The sequence below is a fragment of the Apodemus sylvaticus genome, chromosome 13 (assembly GCF_947179515.1).
Source record: "Apodemus sylvaticus chromosome 13, mApoSyl1.1, whole genome shotgun sequence".
NCBI classification, from domain to species: Eukaryota; Metazoa; Chordata; class Mammalia; order Rodentia; family Muridae; genus Apodemus; species Apodemus sylvaticus.
This window is the reverse complement of record NC_067484.1, coordinates 92,944,899-92,961,560: the sequence shown is the minus strand read 5'-3', so window position 1 is coordinate 92,961,560 and position 16,662 is coordinate 92,944,899. Positions and strand designations below refer to the sequence as shown.

General features: G+C 44.5%; 1 protein-coding gene across 2 annotated transcripts in view; it reads left to right on the top strand.

Annotated features, from left to right (window-relative positions):
- The window catches only part of Lama3 (laminin subunit alpha 3), a 233,592-nt gene that overhangs the window by 112,393 nt on the left and 104,537 nt on the right, over positions 1–16,662 (top strand). For both annotated transcript variants that reach the window (XM_052155507.1, XM_052155506.1), the window contains exons 21-26: positions 1,898–2,040; positions 4,229–4,326; positions 4,767–4,920; positions 10,066–10,226; positions 12,859–12,967; positions 14,491–14,588. In XM_052155507.1, coding sequence (XP_052011467.1) covers positions 1,898–2,040; positions 4,229–4,326; positions 4,767–4,920; positions 10,066–10,226; positions 12,859–12,967; positions 14,491–14,588 — 763 coding nt within the window. The remainder of the gene's footprint in view (positions 1–1,897; positions 2,041–4,228; positions 4,327–4,766; positions 4,921–10,065; positions 10,227–12,858; positions 12,968–14,490; positions 14,589–16,662) is intronic.

Genomic DNA, 16,662 nt, shown 5'->3' with positions numbered 1-16,662 from the left:
GTCTCTGTGGACAGAGCCCGCATGCTCCAGGATCATCCCAATGGATTCTTCTGTTCCCGGGTGACATCAGCAGTCTGCCCTCTGTCCATCCACACAACCAGAGTACATTTTAGCTTGTTCTCCTGTTCGTTGAGCAAGTTTCCTCTAAGCCTGCATCAGGAGTCCTGTTACACGTTCCTGAGGTAATATATGCCTCCTCTGGGGTGCCGTTCTGTATGAATCTCTGTCTTTCACATCTCATGGCCCCGGGGAGGTAGGCCATGCTTGCGTGGTCACTGCCTTGCTGCGAATAGTCCTGGGCCTGGCACACAGCAGGCCTTTGTGAATGCCTATGGAATGAGAGTGAGTCAGAGATTGGTGCAACCTCTCCTCTTAAGAAGACTCCTGGGACACAGGCACCAGATGTTTGTTTGTTGGTGAAAGGAAAGGCAATACATCCTGGAAAGGAATAAACAGAAAGCCAGAATATTTTTCTAATTGCAAAGTGAATGAATACTCATGAATAAAAAAAATGACAATCTCCTACAAAGAAAAATAAAGGAAGTTAACAAGCCATACAGTATACCGAATACCTACATCTGGAAGGTCCATCCCTAAAGATTACAGTATTGGCCATATATGGCAGCATCCTAGCACTGAAGGAAAACGCAAGGGATAACCAGCTTGAGACCACATGGTTTATAGTGAGGTCCAGGCCAACTAGTACTACAAGGTTGACTCTGTCTCAGGCACAGACACTATAGATATTAGTATACTTAAATATTTAATAAAACTGAAAACTGAAACCCCAATATGTAGCTACTGCTGACAACTTATCAATGTCTATTTTTAAATAATTACTTGGTGGTTTTATTTTTTATTAATGTGTATGTGTGTGTGTTGTATGTGCACACCAGTGTGTGGGTGTCTATGGTTCCAAAAGAGAGCATCAGATTCCCTGGAGCTGGGGTTATAGGCTGTTGTGGACTGTTCTATGTGGGTGCCGGGAATTGAACTTTTGCCTTCTAGAGCAGCGATAACTCGTAACCCTCGACCTATCTCACCAGTGCTTCTAGTGAGTTTTGGTTTTGTCGTTTATTTTTTGATTGATTCTTTGTGAATCTCACATCATGCACCCCAATCTCATTCGTCTCCCTGTTTCTCCATATTCATCCTCCACCCTTGCAAGCACCCCCCCACAAAGAAAACAAAAACAAAAACCAACAACAAAACAAAACATCTCTCTGTGAAAGCTGCAGTGTGTCACAGCATGTCCCACAGCACACCCTTAATGTTTATTTCAGTGAGTCATTGGTCTGGTTCAAGGCCTCTGGCTTCTGCTGCACCATCCATACTAGATCCTCACCAGGGCTGCCCTAGGATATCCTGGTCTGGGCCAGCTCTGCACAGCCATTGGATGGCAGCCTAGACCAGGGACATTTGCTTGGTCTTTGGTGGTAACATGGACCACAGACATCAATAAAGATTCCTGCTCCTTCAGGGCCTCTGACCCAGACATGGCCTCCGGCGGCAGCGCAGGCTCCACACATCAGGCTGTTCTCACCAGTCTCACGTTTCCAGTGCCTCCTCACAAGCCATCCTGCTTCCTCTCCCATCTCTCAAAAGCACCACACATTTGCTCTTCATACTAGCACCCACTTGTCCACCTGCCTGCTGTGGCCACATGCGGTGGGCGTGCCTCTGGGGGTCTTCCAAGCCTGCCTCTCTAATGTCTATTTTATGTGCATGCATAATATCATTTTAAAAAGTAAGACAGATAAATATAACCAGAATCCATGCTTAGTAAGCTACCTTAAGCTTTTCCTGCTGTAAACTGAATATTGAAAGCTAAATTGTATGAAGTGTTAGTACTGGCTTCTAGAAAGATGTCTTAATGTGCTACTTATATTTCTGATAGATGCCTCTCAAAGCAAAGAGATCACCTTTCCCCAGAGCAAAGAGCCCGCCTTTGTCACGGTCCCTGGAGACGGCTTCGCAGTCCCATTCTCCATCACGCCTGGAACATGGATCGCCTGCATCCGGGTGGAAGGAGTCCTTCTGGTAAGACCGGGTTCTCAGCACTGAGGTCTTCAAAATATCCTGTTCCTGAGAGAGACTTTTGCAGTGCAGGGGCCCACATCAGAATCACAGAATCACATGTGTTTCCCTTTTACTGCAAAGGAAACTACAGTGACTTTGGCCCTCAGAGGGCACGATGATGACACAGAAACTTATTGAAAATTATACTTTATGTCCTTTCAGTCAACCACTCTTGGACAAAAATTATATATATATATATATATATATATATATATATATAAATGTAGTCAAACTATAATTCAAGATCATTAAAAAAAGGACAAAGTTCTTATAAGCACATGGCCCTCCCAGCCTTTCAAATTTTGTTTAATATTTCTGTTATGAAACTGAAAGTCACCTAGAATGTGCTCCCCTTCCCCAAGCCAGGCAGAGTAGCATCAGAAGACTCTAGATGATGAGAAGACTTAATAATGAGATTTTGGGCTCGAGGGGTTTCTCTGAGGAAGTCCTCTTTGTCTACACACACCTCAGGCTTGTTATAGCTTTGATGGCATCTTTGGCACCAGTTTGATACCATGCACTGCTTCAGGAAGGAAGCATCAAGCTAGTCCTTCTTAGGCCGATCGCTTACCTCTGAGCCTGCCTCCATTGCTTTTCCTGAACGATAGGAAGAGAATTTATCCTTATGTGTCTTTTCCAAGTATCTAACAAAAATAACACGAATTTAAGTGCCACCCTTTTGCCTGTGCACTTGGCAAGAAACTTCACATCTGAAGAAATAAGGCAAAGTATGCTTTTCAGATGTTAGAAGTGGGGAACAGGAAAAGCCATTAATGCCAATCATGGGTATAAAGCTAGACAGATGGAAAGATTATGATGTCGGAATGGGGAGATGCTATGCCGGCTAGTCTTATGTCAACTTGACACATAAGCTAGAGTTAGGAGGGAAGGAAGTAGATAGGAGGGAACCTTAATTGAGAAAGTGCTGTAAGGGATTTCCTTAATTAGTTATTTAGGAGGCTGGGCCCAGCCCATCATGGATGGTGCCACCCCTAGGCCGGTGGACCTGAGCTCCATAGGAAAGCAGGCTGAGCAAGCCAGGGGAAGCAAGCAGTAAATATTACTCCTCCATGGGCTCTGATGATCCCTTCTCCAGGTTCCTGCCTTGAGTTCCTGTCCTGACTTCCTTTGGTGATGAACAGCAATGTGGAAGTATAAACTGAAAAAAACCTTTCCTCCCCAAGATGCTTTTGGGCATGGTGTTTCATTACCGGAGTAGAAACCCTGACTAAGACAGATGTGTAATGACAGCATCTGATTCCCCATTCTGATTCACTTTTCACTGAGTACATGCTATCCTTCTTTATGGGTCTTTGGGGCAACAGAGTAATGAGAAATTATAGGCTGAGCTCAGGGAAATGGCTTCTAGAACAATTCAAACCCATCCACCTAGGAAGGCCATTGGGGCCCCTGAGTCAAATCTCCTTTCCCCTGCTATACATTTCTTCCTGAGGAAAGAAAATGCCTTGGGGGGCACATATGAGTTCCCCACTAGAGGCAAACATTCTGCCTCCTTCCCTGTGCATATGTGTGACGGGATCACAGATCCTGAGATTATTATCTGTGTTTGAGATCCTGGAACTCTGCTCTTTCCAAAATGCTTAGCCGCATTTACTGCGGGCCTCATTTGGCATGTTTGGTGGAATGTGGCCATTCTTTCATTTGTTAGTATGTGCATCAGGGCCGGTCCACCCTGAGCCACCAACATCACAGACCTCACTTTCCCCGCCATGTCCCATGAGTAGGGTTGGAGCCAAAAGCCACATCAGTCTTTGAGCCTCTGTATTAATGAAGGCAGCTGGCATCTCTGCAGAGCAACACAATGATTTGGCTCATTGCCTTTGATCAGTTGGGGGAAGGGCTTATTAAACAACCTGGAAGAGATAGTAACATTTCCTGTGGCTCTGAAGATCACAAATATATACCCTGAGGTACTGATCTCTTGTGTGTGTGTGTGTAAGACCTGGAGGGGAGGTGCACTGTGGGTTCTGGTGAGCTAGGATAAAGAACAAAAAAGTTGATCTGAAGTGGAAGTTCACCAGGGTCTTCTCTGGGGCATCATTTACTTCGCAAACATATTTGGTCATTGTATTATGAAGGCAGGCCTGGCAGAAGATGACTAATGCTTCCCATGTTCTTCATTTGCTAGGATTACCTAGTGCTGCTCCCCAGGGACTACTATGAAGCATTCACCCTGCAAGTGCCAGTCACAGAGCCATGCGCCCACACAGGATCTCCCCAGGACAAGTGAGTATGGGGAGGAGGGTGCGGCCTCAATGCCATCAAACACCTCTGAACGAGCCTTGGGTACGAAGGCTCAGATGATGGGCCTTACAGTCCCAACAGTTGCAGATAACCCGCTGATGGTTTCGCTGTTCTGAGCCTTATTTGAGTAATAATTCCCAAGCACATTGCATGTCACTCAGTGCATGTGGGGTGCTGCAGCATACCCCAAAGTCATCTTGAAACCATGCATCTGATGCATGTTCTCTAACATAGGATGCATGCTCTCATTGTTTCCTCCTTTGTGGTGTGGGGAACTCACGGCTCAATGCCATCAAGAGCTGTTTACTGAAACCTTGTTGAAAGGATACAAGGATGCCCAGTGACTCAGATGGATCACTGAGTCCTTGCAGCACCCTGTATTATGCTCCTGTGGTAACAACTGTCTCCTGTTGTCCTTGAAGTTGTTTGCTTTACCAGCATTTACCACTGACTGGATTCTCCTGTACCCTGGCTTGTGAGGCCAGACACTTCCTGCTGAATGGAGAGCTGAGACCCTTGTCAATGAGGCAGCCCACGCACACACACCCAGCCATGGTGGACCTCAGCGGGAGAGAGGTGGGACAACCTTTCACTTCCTGTTAAAGCTGATGCTGCCTCTCCATTTGTATCTGCTGAATGCTTAGCCAAGGTTGCTTCTCAAATCCTAGAGAGACAGAAGGGTTTCTCAGGGGGTATTGATCAACAGGTGCTGACTTCTTTGATTTAAACTGGGGCTGAGTTACCCTCCACTTTGACCTGTGTTGAGGTTTTCTTTGAGTACCTTTAGATGTAGCAGCAACCATAGGACATCACAGGGCTGTTTTGTTTACCTGACTCCCAGCAAATTTTTTATTTAAAAATGGATGAGACTCACAGGCCTTCAGTAGCTCTGTTCCTTGCCTTATAAGGACACAACAGTTCCTCGCTGCCCAACCCTGTAAGCTAAGTACTTTGTAGCAGCTGAATATGTGCAACTTGAAACCTGGAACTGCTCCAACTGGAGGCATCTGCCTCATGGCTTGGAGGACATGTTGGTACATGCTGGGGCATTGTGTATCCTCCTGGAATTCCCTGAAACACATCAGCAAACCTAAGAGTGTATTGGTAACACATTGTGTAGTGTATCAACAGTGAGAACACACTTCACAGCACCCCAGAGTGAAGATACTAAATGGTAGCCCCACCCCTTTCCACGCCTTACTTTCATTAATATTGTCTACTTTGGTCTTTTGAAGAAAATATTTCTTTTGAGGGGGGAGTAACATGTGTGAAGTTAAGATATCTATGGCTCGAATTCTTCCTAAATCTTTAGATAAACACATTTCATAAATGGTGTTCTTACATTTTAAAGGTAACAGCTAAAGATAGATTACTTCTTAGACAGACTTTTCATTTCATTTGATTTTGTTAGTTTTGATTTATAAAATATACTATTGTACCAAGTAAAACAATGTAAGTAAACAATCAAATATAATGAAAAACAGAATATTCTTTCTACTCCATTCTAAAATTAACTTTACCACATTCCTTTCTATCTGTACTGCATGCATGCACACACACATGTGCAAGTGTTACATGTACATGGATGTAACGTGAGAAAGAACATATATGTGTGTGTGTGTGTATGTGTGTGTTGTTTATGTGTATACTGATGAGATAGCAGGGAAGTCTGAATGAGGTAGGCCAGCCTCTAAGAAACATATAAGCTTATGTTAACTAAACTGAAGTGTAATTTATCTCTCAGATGTACCTCAGGGCCTCGACAATCACACATGTTCAGGGAACAACATGGATCATAGATTATTTTTGTCACTGCAAAAAGACTATTGTGATGAAGTTCAAGTTTATAGCATTAGAAGTACTGAAGACATTTTAGTTCCTTTCCTGTGAAAGAAAAAGACCCTTTTTATATTATTTTCACCAGATTTACTGCCCTTATACATGAAACCCAAGAGTTTTTATTTAAGCTTTAGGCTAATGCCCATGTTTTGTTTTTGTTTTTGGCTTTGTTTTTACCTGTATTAACTACTTTGCTTCTTGATGTGACCAAATATTTAATCCAAACAACCTAGGAAAGAAAGGCTTTACTCTGGATTTTGGTTTGAGCATGTAGTCTGCCAAGGCAGGGAATCCATGGCAGCATGGGGTCTGGTGCCCAGTGTCTGTAGGAGGCTGCTCGTTCATACTGGGTAAACCAAGAAACAGGAATAGGACAGGAAGTAAAGTCATGCTAGAAACCCCAAGTCCTGCTGTCTAGAGATTCATTTCCTGAATGAACTGGCTAGGCCCCACTGGGCCACAAGTGGGCATGACTCAAAGAGTAGTCCACATCCAATCTGCAATGATTCTCATTCTGTATATGTGAGTACTACAAGCTCAAAATGAACCTAAACTCAGGCCAAGCACTGGGGTAAGGAGTGCTTTCATGGTGGTTGAACATCTCTGTAGTAGCTTGCAGTTAATTCACCTGATTGCGGAAATATTTGATTATTGGGCTGGAGAGATGGCCCATTGGATAAATGTGAGGATCTGGGTTCAGATGCACATAAAGCCATATGCCTCCTACAATGAGATAAGAAATCATTTGGAATGTAAACAAAGAATATAGAAAATAAAAATATTAAAAAATAAATAAATAAAACACTTTAACTGAAAAAAAAAGAAAAAGAAAAAAAGAAATAGAAACAGAAAAACTCCCAAATCTTCCAGGCCAGCTAGCTCTGTACATACAGTTGCCAACAGCAAGAGACATTGTTTCAAACAAGGTGGGAAGTAAGTACCGACACATTAGATTGTTTTCTGACCTACATACATATACACACATACACATGCACACGCACATGTGTGCACATGTGTGCATGTGTATTTGTATGTGTGTGTGCATGTGTGTGCATGTACACATGTTATGGTAACATCTTGCGTTATGATAGAGACAAAAATTTTTAACATGTGTTATAAGACTATACTTCCTACCTCCAATTGTACCATCCTACCTGTAGCCACCTGGTATACCTTCAGTCTCTTGACCCTGCAGTACATGTGGCCTAGAAGTACTTTGTGTTGTCGTAGAGTCTCTCACCATAGGCTGTTCCCTCTGCTTGACACTCTTTTCTTTCTTCCTGGTATTTCTGTTTCTTGTCCTCCATGCTCAGCTAAGTCAGTGCTTCTCCAGGGAAGCCTTCTCCTTCTGCCATCTTCCTGACAAGCTCAGTCCTCATGTCCCCATGGTACTTTCTGAGAGAATTGGCCACACATGAAACATACACACTGCAGCTGTCTAATAATCCAATTATCTGAGAGCGGAGCTCGCCTGCCTTACTTTATTCTGGGTGCTCACCAGCTGGACAGTGGCTGGCCACGGTGGGCATTCTGGATGCTCACCAGCTGGACAGGGCGAGCCATGGTGGGTCATGCTTGCTGGCCAAGATATTTGAATTTCCATCAGTAGAGATGGTAGTTTATCCTTCCTGATGTTTTACAAGCAGCTTCCCTCCACGGTTTTACCCTAACTTGGAACTGGCAAAGAGAAGCCCTGTGCTGTGGAACCATTGGACCCTAGATCCTTTCAAGTTCCCTTTAAAAATAACTAACACCATCAGCATACTGCACATTTCCATTTTGCATTTCATCAGGAACTGGTTTTTGCCATCAAATGTATTTTAAACAGAAATAGGTCTGCAGGAGTCACAGTGGGATGACAGTAGACACTTAGAAGTGAGGACTTGTCAATGGCCTGTGTGTGCTGTGTGGTCAAGTGAGGCAAATGCACTGTCATGTGGAGTCGCCTGGAAAGCAAAGCTGGTAGAAATTTCTCTACTGGGACCAGGCCAAGGCTGGACTTCGCTTTGTCAAACGGGGGTATCTAGTGCACATTTTCCTCGGAGGAAAGCCTTTCGTTATATAAGCGATAGAGAGATTTGTGTGGAATCCAGGAGTTTACATGGCTCAGGGCTGTTCTGAAGGAATAGTACATGTACATTGCCTAAAGGCTAGAAGGAAGGCCATTTAATTGAGTTGGGATAAAGCTTGGCTGAGCTGGAGCTTTTCAGTTGAGAAGGACTCCACAGTGGGGGGATGACTTGGGCATCGAATACACACACACACACACACACACACACTTTAAATAGGACCCCTTCTAAGAATCTTATAGAAATACCAGCATAAGCATGTGAGTGTACACACATGTCTGTGTATGCATAAATATATGATATAACATTGGATGTTGATTGTATCATCCACAGAGGAAAAGCAAAATAATTTTCTATTTTCATGTGTGTGTGCATGTGTTATATATGTATAGTATGTGCAAATGTGTGTATACATGATCGTAGATGCATGTGCATGTATATGGAAGCCCCAGGTTGATGCCAAGAATCACCATAGTTTACTTCCCCACCTTATTCAACAAGACAGAGTCTCTCAGTCAAACCTGGAGCTCACTTACCTGGTTAGCCTTGCCAGCCAGTCTGCTCTGTGTATCTCCTGTGTGTCTTCCCAGGCTGGCATTACAGGCACTCACCACAACTACCTGACATGGGTTCCAGGGATTTCAACTCTGGTCTTCATGCATTTGCAAGTTCATGCATGTTGATGATTTAAGCAATATCCCCTAGCTTAAATTTTTCATTTATATTATAGATTGCTAGACAGCCATTAGGGAAATAAACTATGTATGTACATAATGACAAAGGCACATGAAACACTAGGCTGGAATGGTAGCTCAGTTGGTAACGTGCTTGCCTTGAAAGCATTAGGACCTGAGTTCAAACCTCCAGTACCCACAGGAAAGATGAATGTGGTACCATGTGCTTGTCAAACCAATACTGAGGAGGTACAGACAGGTGGATTGTTGGGGTACACTTGACAGCCAAAGTAGCCTCCTCTGCGCATTCCAGACAAATAAGATAGCTCTGTGAAACATGCATGCACACATGTATGCACACACACACACACACACACATGCAACCCCAAGACAGCCTTTGAGTAATGATACCACAGTTGACCCCTAGCTTCCATGAACATGTGACACAGATGGATCTTTACACACACCAAGAAAAATGTAAAAATAAATAAAACAGCACACCATGAACCGCTACTGAGTGAAAAAGTCAAGACACAAACAACCCGATGAAGATTGTGACCATCAGGGCTTCTGTGGTGCTCGTTGATGGCACAGAGTTGTGAGTGCTTGCTGCACATCCATTTAACCCTCGTAACTGTTGAAAGGAAAACTGTGTGCAGGGCACACAGATACCAGGCCACACAGCTGATGTCAGCTTGACTGGGGACTACAAGATCTACTACAAGATCCTGCCTCATGCTTGATAGAAGGCCAAGTCCCACTCTCCCCAGAAAGGGCCAGAGAACAAACGTGTCCAGCTCTGTGCACCCTGAGATCTCTGTGTTACAGCCTAAAGTGCCCCTGATTGCTGACTCAGAATAGTTCTTCTTAAAAGTCAGACAGCATTGGGCGACTTAGAAAATAAAAATATAAAACACCCTCTGACGGTCCAGACAAATGGTCATGCAACACTTCTATGGACTCAAGATTTTAGAGGGGCATCTATTTCTTCCTCTTCATCCTCTCAGGAGGGCCACATGTGTTACTCTGCAGACATGACAGTACTCCAGGTGCACCTCTATTTTTACCATTGTGTCTGTAAACATGTCCAGTGTATTGCATGGTTGGGTGACCGCCTGTCTAATTGTCCTCTCTGGCAGGTGGAACTGCAGCTACGTCTGCGGGTCCCACAGATTGGCCGCTATGTGGTCATGCTGGAGTATGCCACAGAGGTGGACCAGCTTTCTGTGGTGGATGTGAACCTGAAGGGCCCAGGGTCCGCCTTGGTAGGCCAGGTGAACATATACAGCTGCAAGTACAGGTAATCACCCCACAACCCCAAATTCCTCCGCCAGGGAAGACTGCCTGGGACTTAGGTGATTAATGCTCTGGACTTTTGAGGCAGCCTTTGAAAACTAGCAGGCAACTAGTTATAGGGTCCAACATTATCCCCAACCTGCTATTGGAAGCCTCTCTGTGGGCGGCAGCATTGTGAAATTATATAACAGGTGCACCTCTCCCTGTACAGCCCACCTTCAGAATCCAGCAAATTAGTGCTTAGTAATTGCTGTGTGCACAAAGCAGTGGTGGAGACTCTCAGATTTACCCTAATGAATTTTTTTTATTGCCAAAGGCTTACTGGAAATGATTTTCTTTGCATAATATTTCAAGAGCATTCTTTAATTAGAGAATCAGCACGAAAGATATTTGCAGAGAAGACTAAATGTAAAATGAATGACAACTGAAGTTGTAGCCCTTGATACAGCAGGTAGAAAGCTACAGTAAACATACCAGGTCTTAGCCACTGGCCTTCAGCATTTTGTTAACCTGGCTTTTATGTTGTTTTGTGTCAAACACAAGGTAGCTTGAAGTAGGTGACCACCTTCCTGGATATGAAATTAAAAAACAAGTGTGTGCAAAGAGTAGATTTTAGCAGCATAGCATGGGTACTTTTGTGAGGCCTGGTCAAATGCCTGCTGAATTAGTTATTCCCCTAATGATTCTAAAATGCTGTCTCTGAGGACTTTTTTTTTTATGGAACAAAGATCACAAAAAAATGAGTCATATTTGGATTTGTGTAGATGTGGAGGATCAAACTCAGTGCCATGTGCGTGCTGTGCCTGCGCTCTTGCACTAGACCCGTGTCCCTGGCTCTGTGTATAAGCATGCAAGGGCATACAGAGATCCTAGGGTAGCTCTTCAGAACCAGCTATCACCATCTGAAAATACGAGTCTCACGTACAGTTGGCATCGGTACCGCTGTAAAGTGTACTCCCCGATGGCTAGGCCCTTGAGTGCTGAGTCCTGGGTGTGTTGGACACAGGCTTTCTTCTGATTCCCATTTCACACAATCTATGAGATGTTGCCTAGGGGACAGAGGAATATTCATAGTTATTCTGGTGACTCTCTAGATGACCTCAGAAAAGCTCCAAGAACATCTATGCCCAAATCAGGGGAGAGTTTATATTTTGGGAAGTAGGGTCTTGTTATGCAACCCAGTGTGGTCTTAAACCCATGATCCTCCCACCTCAACGTCCTGGGTGCTAGGGTTATAGCCCTGTGCCATCCTACCTGGCATGGCAGAAGGATTACAAAAGCAAAGAAAGAAAGAACCCTTATAGGACGCCATGCAGCGCAGATTAGCACTGGGGACATTGTGATGTTCTAGAGCCTTTAGCACATGACAACGACTTGGCATGCTTAGCAAACCCATCATTAGGATTCTAGGACAGTGCCATATCAGACTACGATCGCCTGCTTCCTGCTAAGCCACTCCCGGGACAGTGCCATTATATATTTTTACTTGGCCAAGGTATTTCCTTTTTTTTTTATGCCTCAGTTGTCACAGGGGTCAAGTGGAAGGGAACTGACTGCAGCATGAGAACCTAAAACACAGGAATGATTTCCCCCATAGAGGCCTATTTTAAGTGAAAGGCCTGCTCAGCATCGCACTGTCTCCGGCTGAGGTTTGACCATCCCCCTGCGTGTCTCCAGTGATTTCTAACCACTTCATTAGAAAGACAACATCTCAGCAAAATAGTGACTGGAACACCACTTTTCAGAATAATGCAGTGATAAATCAACCCTTTTCTTCAGAGTCAGGTGATCCTTAATGAATGATCCAGTGGCCATCTGTTTCTTAGAAGGAATTTTTAAAAGAATGATGATAAAACTAAATGCAAGCGAATCCCAGGATGATGCTTCAGTCCAGACGGACTGCCTCGCTGCACTCACCTGCTGACTGCCCAGTTCCTATATATGCACCCAACCTGTGCTCCATTCTTTGCCTATTTTAATCTCCTTTAATTCATTACCCAAATATCCTTGACTAAATTGTGTCAGTTTATTGGGGGCAGTCATATTGTCTTAATCTTCTGTCAGCTCTATTTTATACACAAAGGAAGTGGCGCTGAGGGTGCCTCCTAAGCGTAAGCAGGTTTACCACCAGAGCCAGATTCCACGCTGCAGAAGTGTGACTTTTTAAGAATGGTTTCAAATTTGTCTCTCACCCAATGGAATGAGAGGTGGGGAACAGAGGTATAAACTTTTGGAAGAGACAAAGAAAGAAAACAAACTCAGACTTGGTCTTGAAGACAGTTAGTCTGGCTTGTCCTTCCTCCATGTTAGTAAAGCCAGCTGTGCCTACTGATGGGTGTGGGACGGCCATTGCTGGGCAAATTGAATTATGAATGGTCCAAAGAACGTTGGCGAATTGCCACAAGACCGAGCCTCTGCTCTGTAACCACCTTTAAAAGATCACAGTGCTGAGTACATTCCAAAGCGAATTTGGGGGATCCTTCAAACCACAGTAGGTTGCACCCCTCTTGACTTCTCATGCAGGGGAATTGACTCTTGTTTGCCCAGTTATAAAGAGGGAAAGAAGAACAGCGGTCGGTTGGGTGCACAGCAGGGGAGATGCCAGTGTGGGCTAAGACAACTCTGTTCCTTTGCAGCACTCTGTGCAGGAGCGTGGTGATTGACAGCCTGAGTCGTACGGCTGTATACGAGCTGTCAGCAGATGCAGACATTCAGCTCAAGTCGCACATGGCCCATTTCCTTCTGGTATGCCTTCATCTAGCCCACTAAACTTGCAAAGACTTCTGTCATCTGTATTTCTCAAAAGCTTTTCAAAATTTGGGCAGCAATTGCATTGTATCTATAAATTCAACTTTGACAGTTGGCTCTTCTCATCCCGAGCCTCCTTCATGTCCCCTCATAAAGTTCAGCCATCAGATACGAAGGCATCCCACAAAAATCCACATTTCATTGACTTTCGTTTATCACTATTGTAAACAAAGTGCCTTTTATCATTATATTTTCTACTTTATTGTTATTATGTCTGGGTACAGAATGATGCTGGTTATCATTTAATTTCTGTCCATTTTACTATCTTATATTGTTTCTTGGAATGCTTTATTTAAACTTTATAAATGATTATATAATAGTACCCTATATTTCAATATAGGTTTATCCAACTCATTAGGTATGTCTCCTTACAATTTAAATGCCAGCTGTGACAGATTAGTGACATTCATAGCTACCTGTGTACTGCTGGAGCTTGAATACGGAGAGCAGAGCAGGGGGAGCTGCCTAGGAAAGGCTTGTTAAGATTTACATAGCTACCTCAGGGGACTGAAGATTGCCTAAGTGTGACACAGCTTCCTGTGACTGCCAGCAGTAAACTCGCACCAAACTCTGGGGAGTGCCAGGGGAGTATGCTTTAAATATCTGTGCCTAACCTAGCAGGAGTAAGTAAAACCTTCAAATTTAAGTAATAGTTGAAAAAATATTGCTATGAAATAATGGTTTTCCTTCACAAATCTAACCTCTTCATTTTTGGAAGTTATCCTGGGACGCAGTTTAAGTGTGGATTTGCCCTTTGACAAATAGCCCAAGGTCACTGAAGGTCAGACTGACTAGGATGGAGGCTGCATGGGATTGGAACATTGTCCATCTCTGTCCTATAGATGCCTGGAGTCTCAGTGATGGTCTAAACAGTTCTGGTTTTGTTACTACAGAGCCACTGTGCCACCAAACTGATAACGTAGTTTGACTTCAAATGCAGTAAAAGACACTTTAATGGCTGAGTTTAAGTCGCCCCCAAACTAACTGTGGAGACAAATCCTTCAGTGTTGGTGTGGGCTGAGGTCTGAGACACCCTTTACTAAGGAGCGTGCTTCTCCAGATGACACTATGTCTTTGAACTGTAGACTCTCTGGCTGTCCACTGTCTGCTCTCTTCCTCCTGAAGCATTTCAGATTATCAGCCTTAAGCAGTAGTAGCCCCAAGTCACAGAGAAGAAAAAGACACCAAAACCCATTGAACAGAGCTGGTCTGGAACATCTCTCGGATTCTGTTCTTTATTGGGGAAAACATTCCAACAAGAATGCAGTCAGTGATCCTGTGCAATAAGGAAAGGGATTTGTTGCCTGTGGGGTTCTACATGCTTGTCACCCTGCAATTTCACTACTGTAATGCAATGTAAATTTTCTGGATGAGTTCTTCACTTAAGTGTTTTTAAAAGAGCGTGGAGCAGTCACTCATTTTACCAGTAATTGTTGTGTTTTTACTTATTTTCCTGACAGTATCACATTTGTATTATACCTACTGAAGAATTCTCAACTGAATATTTGAGACCTCAGGTCCACTGCATTGCCAGCTATGGGCCACGTGCTAATCCAAGGTATGCTCCTTCTCTTCTTCCTTGTTGGTACTCTCAACAGTGCTGCCATCATGCACCTAACTTTGTGCAGGTTGGGGAATCTCTTCTATGAAATGTTTGGGACCTTAACTGTTTTGAATTTGAGAGCATTTGTAAATGCAGAATAAGATATCTTGGGGATATAAGACCCAAGTCTGAACATGAAATGATTATATATTATATGTAGCTTTTATTTTTTTACATCACCTATATGTAAATTTATACATTGTATCTGGCATGCTTCTGTTTGGATTATGATCAATCACATGAGGTCATCACGAGATTTTCTATCCATATGTACAAGGTTTCACGAATGAACCTTTAATTATTTTTAGTACTAAAGCAAAACAACACCCCTAAAAGCCCCAAATAAGCCCTAATTAGCTAGTGCTGATACCACAGTTCCAAGATGGATCATTATTGTTGTGGTTTTTCAAAAGAAGAGCCTAGATGCAGAGATTAAAGGATCAGAACAAAGTGGGAGCTCAGGACAAAACTTGGCAGACCTGCCCTCAAGGACCAAGTCCCTGGCTGTGTCTGCGTCTGTGCCGTGATGTATATTATAGAAGTGTGGACAGCTGAGCTGTGTCTGTGTCCCTGTGCTGTGATGTATACCACAGAAGTGTGGACAGCTGACAGCTGGGAAGCGTTACTTAGCTGGATCATCTCTTCTGTTCCATATGTATCTGTGCATATGATTGCATGTATGCATGCACATGAAGGTGTAAATGCTCCTGTGTGTGAACAGAAGCAAGAAGTGTAAGTGAGGTGTCTTCTCTACCTCGGCTGTGTTTAAGGCTCGGTCTCTACCTGACCTGGGGGCATATGACGAGCCCTTGCAATCCTCCTGTCAATGAGCACCTCAGAGCTGGGCTTGCAGATGTGCGCAGGATGCCCAGCAGAGCTAGTTACACAGATGTACAACCCCGGTTGCTGTGGTTGCACAGCCAGCTCTCTTCACTGCTGAGTCAACTCTCCAGCCTGCGGCTCTCTGATTTTTAATATCTCATATTAAACACCAGTATCTTGCCTTACGTTGCAGTTAAACAGATGTTGAACACCCCAAATCCCAACCTCCACATGCTCCAAAACCTGAAACTGTAGGGGAATGGAGACTGTAGAACCCCAGCACACTGCACATGGTCAGGACAGTGGAACCCCAGCACTGCACATGGTCAGGACAGTGGAACCCCAGCACACTGCACATGGTTAGGACTGTGGAACCCCAGCACTGCACATGGTCAGGACTGTGGAACCCCAGCACACTGCACATGGTCAGGACAGTGGAACCCCAGCACTGCACATGGTCAGGACAGTGGAACCCCAGCACACTGCACATGGTTAGGACTGTGGAACCCCAGCACTGCACATGGTCAGGACTGTGGAACCCCAGCACACTGCACATGGTTAGGACTGTGGAACCCCAGCACTGCACATGGTCAGGACTGTGGAACCCCAGCACACTGCACATGGTCAGGACTGTGGAACCCCAGCACTGCACATGGTCAGGACTGTGGAACCCCAGCACACTGCACATGGTCAGGACTGTGGAACCCCAGCACACTGCATGGTCAGGACAGTGGAACCCCAACACACTGCACATGGTCAGGACTGTGGAACCCCAGCACACTGCATGGTCAGGACAGTGGAACCCCAGCACACTGCACATGGTCAGGACTGTGGAACCCCAGCACACTGCACATGGTCAGGACTGTGGAACCCCAGCACACTACACATGGTCAGGACTGTGGAACCCCAGCACACTACACATGGTCAGGACAGTGGAACCCCAGCACACTGCACATGGTCAGGACTGTGGAACCCCAGCACTACACATGGTCAGGACAGTGGAACCCCAGTACACTCCACATGGTCAGGACTGTGGAACCCCAGCACACTGCACATGGTCAGGACTGTGGAACCCCAGCACACTGCCATTTTAGCTGTGAAAGGAAGAAAGGACACACACTTCTTTCCTCTCACGTGGCATTCTTAGAGAGACATAAATCATGCTTTTACATTCATCTCATTTTATTAACTAATTTTTTTCCTAGGG